We start from the raw sequence: 16013 nt of genomic DNA, 5'->3' as shown, positions 1-16013 counted from the left end.
GTGGAGACCAGAAGTGAACGTAAAAACTGCAGCTCAATCTACCCCATTCCTGTGGAGTGTTTGTATGCGTCCACACATTATCATTTGCCTGAACACAAAAAAGTAGTCTGGGAAGAGTTCCGGTCCATGGTCAACATGGGTAATTAGTTCCCACTATCACTAGTCCAACCCTGTGGTCCTTTTGCCCAAGGGGAATGGGGACTTTAGACAAGTCAGTGCAGTCGTGATGTATTCAATGGATGTTGACCACTCAATCAGTTCAATGTGGTTTATCTTTATTCAATACTGGATTTAACTAAGGGAATTTGGCATATCTCCTTGACAGCAATGTCCTGCAAGAAAATTGCCTTTTCCCCAGCTTTGGTTTACTCCAATTTGTCACTCTTCCCTTTAGGGCCCCAGCCACATTCTAACACCTCATGGACCAGATGCTCCGCCCTCACACTGTTATGCTGCTGCCTAGATCATATTATAATATTCCGTAATGATTGCCAGTATCACATGCAGTACCTGAGGGCAGTCCTGAGAGCCTTGATACAGGTGGGACTCATGGCAAATCTGGAGAAATGTGCAGCTGGATGGTTGGAAGCACAGTTCCACTTGGAATATAGGTAGGTGTGTCCCCAAATTGATAAGACATCAGCATTTGTGGCCTGCCTAAGACCCAAGACTAAAAAGGAGGTGAAGCAATTTTTGGGACTGGCTGGCTGTTTTCACAGGTTTGTGCCTCTTCAAATGTCACCAGTCCCATGAGTGACCTCACTAAAAAGAGAGCACCAGATCTGGTCCAGTGATGAGACCTATGCCGAGGCTTACTCAGGTCAGAGTTGCTTGTTACATTGGCCTGCTTGTTTTAAAGAGGGATACTTCAAACAGGGGAATTTGAGAGGGAGGAATGGTGCTGTAAGCTCTCCATAAAGGAGAACAAATATAATACAATAGAGAAAGAGTGCCTGGACATCAAGCAGGGGGTCCACACCCTCTCGCCCCACCTGCTGGGACTGGTCTTCACCCTCTTTTTGGACCACGTCCCGCTCCAGTGGCTCTGGCACCAAAGCTCCATAGTGTGGATCACCCTTTGGTATTTGGTGTTATAGGCAACTGCCTATAAATACACTTCATTATTAACCAAACACAGGTGTTACCACTCTTTCATTACCCACTCAGTGCGAATAGTTGCTCTATTACTTTTGAATTACTACGGATTCATTTATACTCTATTACTAAAGAACAAGTGTTCTGTTTTGTGTCTGCTGCTGTGAAGTGCATCTCTATCTCTATCTCTCTATCTCTTGCAAATGTGTACTCTTAATTTAGAAAAAGAATTAAAGGAATGTCCTTGTAGCCAATTTTGATTTATAAGTAATAAGCATAAAATTGTAGATAAACATAAATTAACCAACAACCAAATAGCAAAAACTACACATAACTAGATCAAACCAAGAAAAAAACAATAAAATCAATACAAACAAACTGACTAACCTAACCTAACCTAGATCACTGTAGATTTGAGACCAGATAACCTATGTTTTTCTATAAAAGGTTTTATGAAAATGAAACAAGAACATATTTTTGGCAAAAAATGGATTTTTGTCCAAAACATGTGGGTTTGCCAGGTGCAGATTTAAGTTGGCACACCTAGTGCTTTTTCTCAAGCACATTTGTCAAAAATAAATATGCTATTATCTGTTAAAATCTCACAAACAGGATTTTCAGAATAAACCTATTTAAGAATAGGTCCCAACAACATCATTTTGATGGACCAGACATTTTCTTGGTATTGGTCAGTGGAGTTTTGCAGGTTCTTCCTGTGTCTGTGTGATGTGGGTTTCCTCTGAGTAATCCACTTTCCTCCTAAACCCCCAAAATTATGCAGTAAAGGATTGTGTATGCATAAATATATGCGATATCATGCCACTAGGTGGATTGGCTAATTAAAATCACCTGTACATGTAAAGTAAGCGTGTGTATGGATTGTTTTCTATCCACCTTGGCCAGGATAAATCAGATACTGAGAGTGAATGACTGAATGAATGGGAGAATGTCAGTGTTAACCTCAAAGGTAAAAATAGTAAAAGTCTAAGAACTCATGATGTTCAGAGTGCAGTTTTTGCCGAAGGCAAGTGTTCTGCTTGGCAAGTGTCATGCTTACTAAGCTGCAGAATACTGCATTACAGCATGCAGATGTCGTTCAAGGCTGGGGGGTACATGGCATCTGCTAAAAGCAGAATGTGTCATAATCCAGGCGTCAGGATTGCAAAACATAGTAGGTCTTCCTGAAAAATGTCCAGAGTCACTGACCCCAGATGCTTCATCTATTCATCGGTGTGATGAAATGTACCCTCTGTCTCCGCATTAGGTTTCCCTCTTTGTGCTTTCTGTGAATAATTTAACGCATTGGGGTTACATTTCATCTGTGCGTATGATGCAAATGGGGCATATGGAAAGACTCTGTGAAGTTCCTTCACAGGAAAATGCAGTTACATAAGTCACTGAATGATGTCTAGGTTGTGGACATACATCCTTAAAGGCTAAATGCTGTGCTGGTTGCATGAACACACAAACAATGTTTAGCTTCTGCTGCATCCCTCTATTATGCAAACACACACACACACACACAATCACATTGAGATGGATGTCCCTCACTCACTTTTACAAGGCTGAAATGAGCCATTTGTGAGAGATTGCTGTTATTTCAGTGATCCTGCATCTCTCTCACACACCCTTACTCTCTCACTTTCGTTCTCCTCTCCTTTCACATCTCTTCTCTCTCTCTGTTACCCTCTCTCTCTTCACCCCTTCTCTCTACACTTCTCTGCTTTCATCACACTCGCTCTCTCAGACTCCGTTCCTCCAGCACTTGGCACTGCGATCATGCCTCATTCTCCTCTCCCTCCTCTCTCTCACTCTCCTTCACTCCTCTCCTCTGCCTGTCTTTTTTCATTCACACGTTCCTTCATCAAGCGGGTGTTTCTTCCAAATCAGCACTGCACTGGCCAAGCCGCGTCCCGCTAGTCTTGGACGAAAAGGGTTAAACAAAAATCTTCCTTTGACCTCTGTCTTCTCAGCACTTTCTTCAGTGGGAACCTGTTTTGAAAGGACATGGCTTTATGGTTTCAATGTTGCTTATCCTAACCTTGCCTCTCTCTGGATCTCTCACTTCACGTGAAAGAGTTTGAGACTGTCCTTTTGCTAAATGTCTGTAGCCGTTTCTGACTGGCGGTCTTACTGCGGTAGTCAGGGAAACCCCCCTACCTTGGTATCCTAAGGGGGAGGGGAAGACTCACTGAAGCAGAAAAAAATAGTAGGATAAAAATAGAGGAAAAGAAGAAGAAGAAGAAGAAGAAGAAAAGAGAGGAACAGAGGGAGAAGTGGAGCAGAATCAGAAGAAGAAGACATCATTTGTTGTCAGGGAGTGGAACAGCTTAGTGTCCCTAAAGCAGAGAGAGAGTGAAAGCAAGAGTGAGAGAGAGAGGGAGAGAGAGAGCGAGAGAGAGAGAGGAGAGAGAGAATCACAGTAAGTCACACACAAGCAATGCTGAACGCAGCATGTGCCACTGTACAGACTCTGTCACTTTATGAAGACGACTGTATTCTCTGAGCACGGGAACCTCCAGGACTTTGCATCATCTCTGTTTCTTTGGACACACAGAAGGACGCAGCGCAGATGAGACAGGACATCACTGTCTTCTCTAAAACCTGCAAGCTCTGAATCAGCATCAGCAAGTTCCAGCTCGGACCTTGTGAAGTTTTTGCCACACAGTCCTCTTCTGCCTCGTTCTGCTCCTGTCCAGGGATTTAGTCAGTTCACTTCTAGCCATGCAGGTGTCCTTTGCATGCACAGATCATGGGCTCAAGGCGCCACGGAATAATGAGCCAACCAAGCAAAACACAGCAAGTCCGAACACGACAAGTGCAGCCCGGGCTCGGTTCCGCACAGTGGCGCTAATCGCTCGCAGCCTGGGATCCTTCACACACCGCCACCACATCTCACTGAAGGAGTCCACAGGCAAACTAACTGGCATGAAGTACAGGTATGGCACATGTCTATTTTACAAGGCAACACCACCAATGCTAAAGTCAACCTAAAATCACAGTGGAAGTACATATATAACCTCTACAGGAATTAATTAGACATGAGAAACTTGAACTAGGTTTTTACTGCTATATGCTTTCCACTTTATTACTAATATGTACACACACTTTTAATGTCACTTTTACCTCACTTGGTCTCACAGAGCTTCTTATTTCTTCTGTGCCAGAACTATCTAATTAGTCTTTTTCTTTCCTGAGCAATTTTTACCATAAAAAAACTAGAAATCATTTGAAAAATTAATCAACGACCTGGTGTCATCTGTAGGCTAAACAATGCTGAAAAAATTATATTTGTAGGTGGTATTATTCCAAATGCTATGCCTTCACATCCCTCATTCCAACTACAGATGCTTCCACTGCTTTAATTTTCCCCACATCTGTTCCACAGTGATAGCATGGAGTAATATATTTCTTCATTACTGTCTGTTATGTAATAACACTAAAGAGCTAATATAGTCCAAGATAGTATTGTTTTTATTAATAAAATCCCACAAAATTTAAAATGAGCCAACCGAGCACACCATTCCTGTGGTGAAACTCACTGTGAGCTGCATCATACATTATTAAACCATATTTTTCCAAAAAAAAAAAACATACTTTTTATTGATAAACTGTAATAATATGGGAACTGTAGCTGAAATGCTCTAAGTTTAGTCCTTGATGTGTCAATGTGTGTGGAAACCAGTGTGTCAGTTAAGACTTATTACACGCTCAGCAAAGATTACTCTGAGATATAAGAGAGAATCTAGATTCCTAATTAAACACAAACTAGAAAATAGAATGGTAAGAAACCTCTCATCCATCTTGAGCCATTCTGCTCACTGTTTGTGAGTGAAAGAGTGAGTGAGAGAGAGTGAGAGAGAGAGAGAGAGAGTGAGTAGGGGGAACAGAGTGAGGAGGAGGAGGCGTGAACTAATGGTTTTTCAAGTTGGAATAATTCATTGTGGTGTGCAATCTGTCAAGTGGAAGCACAACATTACCGTAAGCGTGCAACTCAACAGTTTCCATAACAACATGGTGGTTGCTGTTGTGCATCATCAACCTCAAATATTTACTCAAATATTAATTTAGAAAGAAGTTTAATTGGCTAGTTTATGTTTATTTACTCTATACTGAACTAACTGTGTGGATAACAGTAAGTGTTCTTGTTTTGTAAGGCTTTTCTTAAGAGTTTACTGCACATGTCTTACTGTGCAGATTTCACACCAACATCATAATATTGTCAGTTTATGTAAGATTAGAATGAACTGTACAGCACACCAACCCAAAGTTGAGATGATAAAAATTATTCTCTCTCTCTCTCTCTCTCTCTCTCTCTCTCTAACAGGGGCTTCTCCAAAGTGTTAGGTCACATTCTTAGTTCTGCTGCATTAGTACACTGTATATCGTAGGGTCTAGACTTACATAACTGCATACATTTTGCATTAGTTTCACTAGTTATTGAATAATTCATGGCAGCTACTGAATAATATTCATTCATTCATCTTCACTAACAGCTTTAGTTAGGGTCATGCTGGATCCAGAACATAAAATGTAGGAAAGAATACACCCTGAATGGGACCAGTCCATCACAGGACACCATGCACACACACACATTCATACTTTCACATGTATGGGCAATTTAGAGTAGCCGATCCACCTACATGCATGTTTTTGGGAGGTGGGAGGAACTGAAGAATCTGGAGGAAACCCATGCGACACGGAGAGAACATGACACAGATAGTAACTCGAGATCAGGATTGTCCTTATATGGCCAAAAGTTTGTGGACACCTGATCATCACACCCACATGTGCTTTTTGAATATCCTATTCCAGATTCATTGCCCCTTTGCTGTGATAATAACCTCCACCCTCCACTCTTCTGGGAAGGCTTTCCACTGGATTTTGAAGTGTGGCTGTGGTGGATGTTTCCCATTCAACCACAAGAGCATTAGTGAGGTCAGGCACTGGTGTCGGGTGAGGAGGTCTGGGGTGCAGTCAGCGTTCCAGTTCATCCCAAAGGTGTTCAGTGGGATTGAGGTCATGGCTCTGTGCAGGACACTCAGTTCTTCCTCTCTAACCTTGGTAAACCATGTCTTCATGGAGCTCGCTTTGTGCACAGGGGCATTGTCATGCTGGAACAGGTTTGGTCTAGGCCTCTTAGTTTCAGTAAAGGGAAATCGTAATGCTACACCATACAAAGACATTCTATACAATGATGTGCTTCCAGCTTTGTGGCAGCAGTTTGGGGAAGACTCATATATGGGTGTGATGGTCAGGTGTCCACATACTTTTGGCCGTATAGTATATTTGCTGTGCTACCATGCCACATTACTGAATAATATACTTTGATATAAATAACAAAAGTGTACATTTTTCACTGTTAAATATCTTATATAAGTAGTGTACAATTCCTCTTAGATATACTGTAAGTAGCCAACATGTTAAAGCCTACCTTTTTAAAGTGCGTTCATCTTTCATGTCTCTCTAGCCACTAGTCATGTTTCTTTACATTTTTCTTTTTCTTATTGCTGTCACACTGACAGTTATGAAACATGGCCCCAGTACCACCTAATATAATAACACCAGAGCTTCAATAAGCATTTTCATAAGTGATTTGTTGTTGCACATTTAAACCCATATTGTGATAAACAGTCTTTTCAAAGTCATATATGACCTGCATTAATATTCTCTTTTTCCTTGACCTTATCCCTGTAGCTGATGCTGTTAACCATGACATAGTTCTCTCCTGTGTGTGTCTGGTGGGAATTACTGACCTGCTCTTGCCTTGATCATTATTTTACTTGATGGCTAGTGGCAAACACCTTGCATGTTTCTGTCAAACAAAGTGTTCTCCAGGGATCAGTCCTTTCTCCTCTCTTGTTTCTCATCATAACAATGTTCTCCTTTCTCCTGTATTTTTCATGTCCATCAGCTGTCTCTAGTCTCTACTTTGACCATTTGTAATTCTCAAAATAAGTGATCTGGTGCAAATCCATACAAATGTACATCATGAGACCCTCATTAATGTTTACAGCATTGGATACAAAAGCCTTCGATTGGCTGAGCTCTAGTATTCTCAGTATAAATGTAGGCAAAAATGAACTTATTATTTATTATCAGTGTTAACACCGTGCTCTCTAGGAATTCAGCTCTCACAAAAAAAATCACGTACTTTAAATCAATATTGTGGGTCCTATGTGGCACAACAGAAAAGTGTTCACCCTATGGGACTTTGCAAGTCCAGATGGTGCCTCAGCCAGCCATGGCCAGGAGCCAAGGGAGCGAAATTGGCCGTGATATATGGGTGGGAAGAATGGCATACTCTCTCCCTTGTCAATCACAGCAACACTAGCCAATCGACCACCTGGAATAGCCTCCTGTGAGCTCACGTATGTGGAAGAGGGTAAATAGCAGTTTCTGAGAGTGTTATGCTGCATTGTGATGCAATATAAACAGTAGTTTGAATATATATGTATATATATATATATATATATATATATATATATATATATATATATATATATATATGTATATATATATATACATACATATATATATATATATATAGAGAGAGAGAGAGAAATACAGACCTGAGCTGGTAAATTTCAAATTTACTTTGGTTGATGATTCCTTGATGTCAGAGCTCAGAAAATACAGAAATATAAAGTTCATGTGCTCTCGAGGGCTAGGATTCCAGTACAAACTGCTTCACAGAAAAAAAGGCTTGTAATAGGTTCCCCTAAGTTTCCAACTTCCAGAACTGCCTTCACCTCTCCAGCACAATTCTAATCTTTAACTTGACGTCAACACTGTTAGATTTGACACAGACATCGTTAGATTTGAGACCAGGATGATGATACTGTAAATGTAAATGAATTATCAAAAACAAACCAAAGACAGTGAGGTTGAGGGTTTGAAAACTCATCATGATAGCAGCAGTAACAGTAACTGTACATGTGCTGGTTCAGAAGGTTCAATTCACAGAACTTTATCCAACACAATAATGCTGGTGCTGGGAACAGCAGACTGGAGACACTGGAGAGAGTCAAGCCATTATGTGTGAGTACACCAGTGAAATTAATAACAAGCGTGGAGAGGGTTACTAGTTTGCTGTAATTGAGAACGTTTTACCATCCAAAATCAAATCAGTGTCTACACACCACTCGAAGATGTTGTCATATGGTTACGCACAAGACAGCAGTTTATCCGCAAAAACACCTGCAATGTTCATGTCTTATTTTAATGACACTCATGAAGAAATCTTGACCGGAGTTGTTGTAACAGTGCCAAAGTTTTTGACATCATTGTTTCTTGGTTCCAAAAGCTGATTGTAGTGCTGAAACCAAATCAATTTTGCAGTGGGTAAGCATGGAACAGTTTACAGTTAGGCACTGGCTCTTTCCCTAATCTGATTGTGCCTTTACCTTTAAATACAATTTCTGGTTAATTATATGTGTAAATGGCTGCCTCTGTATTTCTTGACACCACAAGGCCTATTTGTTGTGGGGGTGGGGATGATTTGGGAGTTGCCTCACTGCCCTGTGCTGCAGTGCAGATAACCACTCTCACACAGCAAATGTGTGTACATGAAGGTGTGTGTGTAGGAGGGTGTAACTGTGTGTGTGTTTTAGGGGTGCAGCCGGCACTATTGGGTTGTATATACGTATCACACACCAACAGGTGTGTGTGGGTGTATGTGTGTGTAATTTTTTTCTGCGTATGTCTGTCCGTACATGTGGGGACAAATTGTTTCACTGCAATATTCCCATAACACAGTGTTAAAGATTAAAAGAAAACAAGGTCCGACACAGTCATTTGGCATCCAGTTGTTCACAAACACACTGATCATTCTGACAGTTTTCAATTTTGTCTGATCTGTAGGCCAACGGCTTCGTCTTTATTATTACAAACACTAGGGCATCTCACATTGATCTTTTTATATAGCCTAAAGTTAAAATGAATTTTTAAATCTTCAGCTGTTCGGTTTCTTTTCACTGGGTTCTTCATGTCTGATATCATATACTACGTTTAAATAAACTTCACAAAACATCACATTGAAATGTGAATAGTTGATTTAAATAGTTAATGGAGGCAATATTAAGTTTAAACTAAATGCGTGACAAGTGGGACTCTTGAGTCTTGTGAGGCGGGAATACACGCTGGATTGGACGCCAGTCCATCACCATGCACTTACACACACGTTGACATTTTTTGAGCGCTCAACAAAACTTTTGAGGTCCTATTTTCTTTGCGAGATTTGTGAGCAATTTGAATTGGAAATCAGTCTTGGTAACAGGACAAGGGGCTGCTAACAAGAAACATGTTAAAGATCCCAACAAATCAGTGGTGTAACATGACATTAAGAAATAAACATCATATGGTCTCTTTTTTGCTCCAAACACTCCCTAAAGCCACACACACACACACACACACACACACATACAAACAATTGTGTGGGAAGACAAAATCAGTGCAATCCATACATGACTATAAAAGATTAATGGTCAAATAAACAATAATATAAAACTTAATGGCAATATAAATGATGTCTTTGTCCCTGTAATGGTGGTGAGTTAGCAGAGGTGAAGTAGTATGTTTTTCACCCCATTTTCCACCATGAGTGAATCGTGATGTACTGTGTGCTGTGACTGCCACTAAAATGCAAGTAAGTTTAATGTGTGACGTGGGATAATCTGTCTGTGGTCTAAATAGAGCCCATCTATATCCTGCTACACTAATAGCAAAAGGTAAGACAGAATCAGCTTTCATGTATTTTCCTTACTCTCTGAAATTTCTATTTTTTTTCCTACTTGGACATTCCTGTCATGTAGACATTTTTCTTTCATGTCTTTCTCTTTTACTTCCCCTGTCTCCTGGTTTCTTTTCATTCCTTTCCAACTCCTTTCTCTCATTTCCTTCCATTTCACTCTGCTTTTTCTCAATAGCGTATGCCAGTCAATTGATTTTCTTATATTGTGTAGATGTGCAGCTCTGATCTGTGTGTGAGTGTGTGTGTGTGTGAGAAAGAGAGAGAGAAAGAGAGAAGAAAATATTGCTTTAGCACAAACAACAGCACTACATATGTTGATAAAAAATCTATGACATCAATTTGACATCTTAGTCATCTCTGAGTGAGTCAGGCCAACCATTCGGGTTAACTCAGCCTCAGCCGAGCGGATGCTAAACAACAAAAATGGTATTGATGTCCAGACTCCAGCAGTCCTGATGTTCTGTTCATTACTTTACCTCGCTTTCAGTCTGCAAAATATCCTGTTTGCATCTTACAAATAATGCTAAATGTATGATCACGTCTGCTGTGAGTATAATATCTAGTATCTCAAGTATAATTTTAAATCTTATAGAATCACAACATCTTGGAGCTTGCAGAAAGCCTTCATGTTCTAATGTTCTAAAATATTGGATTAGTGAGAAAAAAAAAAAAAGAAAAAAAAAAAACACACATTTTAAAAATTTTACATCCACCTGTTATTTTAAGGTTAAAATGGCCTGATTGTAATTTTTTGCAATGTAAAATAATAAGGTATAAAAAAAAATACATAAATAGTATTACTTGTAAAAATATAAAGTATTGTTTCACTGCTCATAAAATTTAGAATCAGTATTTTACAAGCATACAGTAAGTATTAATCATATTCAGATACAATGTGTAATGGTTTAATAATTAACATGTTCATTCATTAACAATAAATGAACTGACACTTGACAACTAAACTGCTAATGCAAATTTTATAAAGTTCAGTTATACAAATTCTCCCACACCTATACACACCCATACATTCTAATTACACGCTGGTTCACCTCTCAGTTGAGCCTCTGGTCTGAGACACAGACTTCACTGTAGGCCTACTCTCTTTCCCATGAGTCTCCTAAACTCATTACTGATTCCCTTTAACAGAGGACATCTGATAATGAGACTCGAATACACACAGAATGTGTGACCCATATAGAAGAACTTTATTTCTGCAGTACTACATAATGCTGACATTTTCAGCATCTGGCTCTTGTGTGAATGACAAGCAAAACTCGTGAAATCACACCTTGTTCCACACACTCACCAAATGTGACCCACTTTAGCATGAACTCCATCAAAGCACTCCCTTCACCACATGCATTCTTCACTACAGCTGTGTGAGAGTATCCAGTTTCAGACTGACACATTAAACCTGTCACAAAATGTTGACATTTCATCAATATTCTGATTTTTGAAGGTTCAGGTTCAAGTGTGCTCTGTACTGATTCACCGTGATGCCATCAGCATGTCAGTCAGCTGACTGATGTTGAAGCAGTGGCTGGTGCAGATGCTGTTTTTCATCTCGGTTTGATATTTAAGGTTTCTGAGTTACCAAGTTAGCATGCTTGAAACTGTCAAAGTAGCACTACCTTCGCTGTGTGTAGCAAGATTAGCAAGAGTTTCACACAAAAATACAGAGAATATTTAAAGTTGTAAATTCATACTACACTGCTCTATGAGATCTGTATAATGTCAGACATACATTTTGAGTTATGCCTCAAAATAAATCCACTGTACATCCCTAAAGACACAGTGGAATAGAGTGGAATTATGAAAAAGGAAAAAATAAAGAATAAAGTAAGAAAGAGGTACACAGACACCAGACATTCACAGCAACACTACTTAGACATTATAATTATAAATCTAACAAAATTCTATTTAAAAAACATAAAATCCACTCGTTCTAATATGTTATTGTTTCTATAGTAAAAGCTCATACATAGGAACTTGTACCACGGACACACCACATAATCTAAGTCTAATAATAAACAGATTTTTTTAAACGCATTGTTTAACAAAGAAAAAGATATAATCATTGATGTGGTGAAGTTTTTTGTTAGGAGACCTTGTTTAACATTTATGGAAAGTCTCGGTTGTCAGCGCTTTATAACAGTCACGGTACTTTGCAGAGGAGTTTACAGTTTCAGGTTTCTTAGTAAATGACAAGCTGTATGTTTTGAGAGACAGAGAAGGAGATGCTCATGAGGGAATGACTGTTATTAATGTAAATTATAACAGGAACTAACTTGTCTCAAGAAGTTAGATTAAATCTAATTTTAAACTGTTAACTGTTACTGGTCATTAGGAACAGTGGTGATTAGTGAGTGGTCATTAGGAACAGTGGTGATTAGTGAGTGGTCATTAGGAACAGTGGTGATTAGTGAGTGGTCACTGGGAACAGTGGTGATTAGTGAGTGGTCACTGGGAACAGTGGTGATTAGTGAGTGGTCACTGGGAACAGTGGTGATCAGTGAGTGGTCACTGGGAACAGTGGTGATCAGTGAGTGGTCATTGGGAACAGTGGTGATCAGTGAGTGGTCATTGGGAACAGTGGTGATCAGTGAGTGGTCACTGGGAACAGTGGTGATTAGTGAGTGGTCATTGGGAACAGTGGTGATCAGTGAGTGGTCATTGGGAACAGTGGTGATCAGTGAGTGGTCACTGGGAACAGTGGTGATTAGTGAGTGGTCATTGGGAACAGTGGTGATCAGTGAGTGGTCATTGGGAACAGTGGTGATTAGTGAGTGGTCATTGGGAACAGTGGTGATCAGTGAGTGGTCACTGGGAACAGTGGTGATTAGTGAGTGGTCATTGGGAACAGTGGTGATCAGTGAGTGGTCACTGGGAACAGTGGTGATTAGTGAGTGGTCACTGGGAACAGTGGTGATTAGTGAGTGGTCATTGGGAACAGTGGTGATCAGTGAGTGGTCATTGGGAACAGTGGTGATTAGTGAGTGGTCATTGGGAACAGTGGTGATTAGTGAGTGGTCATTGGGAACAGTGGTGATCAGTGAGTGGTCATTGGGAACAGTGGTGATTAGTGAGTGGTCACTGGGAACAGTGGTGATTAGTGAGTGGTCATTGGGAACAGTGGTGATCAGTGAGTGGTCACTGGGAACAGTGGTGATTAGTGAGTGGTCATTGGGAACAGTGGTGATCAGTGAGTGGTCATTGGGAACAGTGGTGATTAGTGAGTGGTCATTGGGAACAGTGGTGATCAGTGAGTGGTCACTGGGAACAGTGGTGATCAGTGAGTGGTCATTGGGAACAGTGGTGATTAGTGAGTGGTCATTGGGAACAGTGGTGATCAGTGAGTGGTCATTGGGAACAGTGGTGATTAGTGAGTGGTCATTGGGAACAGTGGTGATTAGTGAGTGGTCATTGGGAACAGTGGTGATCAGTGAGTGGTCACTCAGTGAGTGATCAGTGAGTGAACACTGAGCTCAGGTTACTGTTTGTGTCGAGATTTTCCTCTGAGCTCTCCAGTTTCCTCCTAAAAACATGCCAGTAGGTGGACTGGCTATGATAAATTGCTTCTAGGTGTGAATAAGTGTGTGCATGGTGCCCTGCAATGGACTAGCGTCCCATCCAGGGTGTATTCCTGCTTCACGTCACTGTTTCCAGGATCGGCTCCAGATCCACCTCGACCCTGATCAGGATAAAGCAGTTACTGAAAGTGAGTGAGTGTGAGACTTTGCCATTTTATCACTTTGCGGTTTTTCTACTATGTGTACATTTTTGTAAGTGACTCACAGTTAAAACGTCAATATCACTCTAATATCCCTTCCCGTTACTGTATACGCCGGTGGAAAATCTTGCTGAGTAAGCTGATATCTTTGGAAGCTGCTTGACCCCAACAGATATTAAATTCTATGTATTGATTTTAAACCGTAACTCTAGGGGTCCAGTGAAGGGGTTCTTTTAAACTTAGCAAATACGCACAGCAATGCGCAATTTTTTTCCAGAGCAGGCTGAGGGACTGCTGAGCTGTGAGAAAATACTTGCCGAAGCAAATGTAAATGAGATAGTAAACAGTCTGTTTCCCTGCATGTAAAGGAGTTCATTTTAAGAGTGTGGATTTAGTATGCTGTGTACATTCCTGTATATGGACTAGTCATAGGTGTGCAAACGTAGACAGAAGATGGTGGGCCAAAATCAACCCCCAGTCCCCTCTCCCCAACACAGCCACATTTTAATTCACATGGTTAAGTTTAAAGTCTACAGCAGCATAAAAAGCATGACTTCAACAACACACAGATATTTCTGAAGCCTTATTTACACACAAAGCCTCCCCAAAATATCATCCCCAATCTGTAAGCAAGTCTGTAGGCTATAATTTTGCTTATGTGTTCATTTATTATTTTGAATTGCTGTTTTTTTATTCTTCCTGCAGCCCACTTCTGTCTTTAACATTGTCTCTCTTTTAGTTTGTAAAAGGCTTGGTGTTTATTCACCAAAGATGTACAGATGTTTAAGGAATTTCTCTTAGTTCCGGTGTCAGCAATAATTAATTTATAAATATCAGTCACATATAGATGTGCAAATTTGTGCAATTAAAATATTAGTGTTAACTTTGTTTTAGATCATAATATCAGTGATATATATACAGGTTAAGTGTAGGGATGCAGTCGGCCACAGAGAAGAGATACAAGACGGGTCCTTGTTTTTGAGTATATTGATAATTATTCACAGATGGCTGCTTGCAATGAAAGCAACTTGCTTTATGTAATGTGTTGCTGCTTTAGCATTTATCTGTGAATTTAGTTTCTCTCTCTTTCATACATGTCTGTATAGCCAGTGTCACTTGTGCTACTTGTATAACCTGTATGTCTGTGGCCTTGTTCACACCTTGCATGAGTGGTCTTCTGTGATGTGATATTTTTGTATTTTTGACTGCATAATCAACAAATATATCAGGCGAGAAAAGAAATAGCGCTGAAGGCATTGCAAAACCAGACACGGCATTCCGAAACCATCTTCGTGATGTTTCATAACTGTAAAGGCTCATTTCTGTTCCCTAAGGTACCACTGACACAATATACCATCATCTGTTTAATATCGTTCCCGCAGATAATAATGAAAACCTATTTTTGGTTGCCTGAGGAGGAAACATCTATACGTTACACACTGCCTTTAAAGGTGTAACTCTGTGTTTTCTCCCTCAGCAAGCAACCCAAATAGCTAAAGTTTACAAAAGCACACCTGAGTATTTCACTCTACACAAAGCAGGTGTGATCGCATGCAGTCACTCAGAAACTGCTCAAATGAGCACTGCTTGTGAAAATAAACATACTTGAATTCAAGAGTCGCTGAATAGCTAAAATCAGTTGTGAAAAACATACAGGTGAAAAAAAAGACACAAAAGCTTCCATTCCCTCCAGCTGGGTTACATGACAAGTTTTCAACTGTTAGTTTTATAATATTAATTGACAGAGACGTGTGAACATGCAGTGTGCGTCACGCAGCCTGCTGCCTTTAGCAGGTGGCAGCTCAGTCTCAACATGGGTGGTGTGAATTTGGATGAGCATACCACAAAAAAAATAAAATAAAAACAATGGCTCAATGTCTAGCAATCAAGGCAAAAAGCATAAAATAAACGAAAAGCCAATAATGGTTATGATCCATGTTCAAATTATGAAAATTATGAATTATGACTGACTATTAGACTGAAGCTTATGGCTCTCATTCATCAACATTGCATATGGCCAAATCTGATCATAAAAGAATCATATGCAAATTCCAACAACAGTTTCCTTATTCATTAATTTGTCTTTGGAGTGTCTGTACAATCAAAATCACATCTAGTCAAGGAGCGTGTAAATTTGAGTGCTTCATGTTTTAACAACTGGAAAAACTGCTTGGTTTGGAGTTAAATAACCAATATCATGAAAAAAATTATAGCAATTAAGTTATATATATAATAATATAAGATAATATAAGTTACTATTATAGAAATAGTAAGTATAATAGTATTAACAATAACAAAAATCAAATAATGTCAGTAATCACAATTGTGCACAGAGGAACCTATAAATTATAGGGCTAGGTAATAGGTTTTAGTGTTGTCATTTGTAAATGTGAGTCCGAGGTGCTGACTTGGATCTTTTAGTGCTCACTGTACTTT

General features: G+C 39.8%; 1 protein-coding gene across 1 annotated transcript in view; it reads left to right on the top strand.

Annotated features, from left to right (window-relative positions):
- The first annotated feature begins 2813 nt into the window (after positions 1-2813).
- kcnab1b (potassium voltage-gated channel subfamily A regulatory beta subunit 1b) overlaps positions 2814-16013 on the top strand; it is a 56007-nt gene continuing 42807 nt past the window's right edge. The window contains exon 1 of the mRNA XM_026925508.3: positions 2814-4034. Within this exon, the coding sequence (XP_026781309.1) occupies positions 3820-4034 (215 nt within the window). The 5' untranslated portion in view covers positions 2814-3819. The remainder of the gene's footprint in view (positions 4035-16013) is intronic.

This window comes from Pangasianodon hypophthalmus, chromosome 21, assembly GCF_027358585.1.
Source record: "Pangasianodon hypophthalmus isolate fPanHyp1 chromosome 21, fPanHyp1.pri, whole genome shotgun sequence".
Taxonomy (NCBI): domain Eukaryota; kingdom Metazoa; phylum Chordata; class Actinopteri; order Siluriformes; family Pangasiidae; genus Pangasianodon; species Pangasianodon hypophthalmus.
The sequence above is the reverse complement of the archived record's forward strand: the minus strand, read 5'-3'. Positions and strand labels throughout refer to the sequence as shown.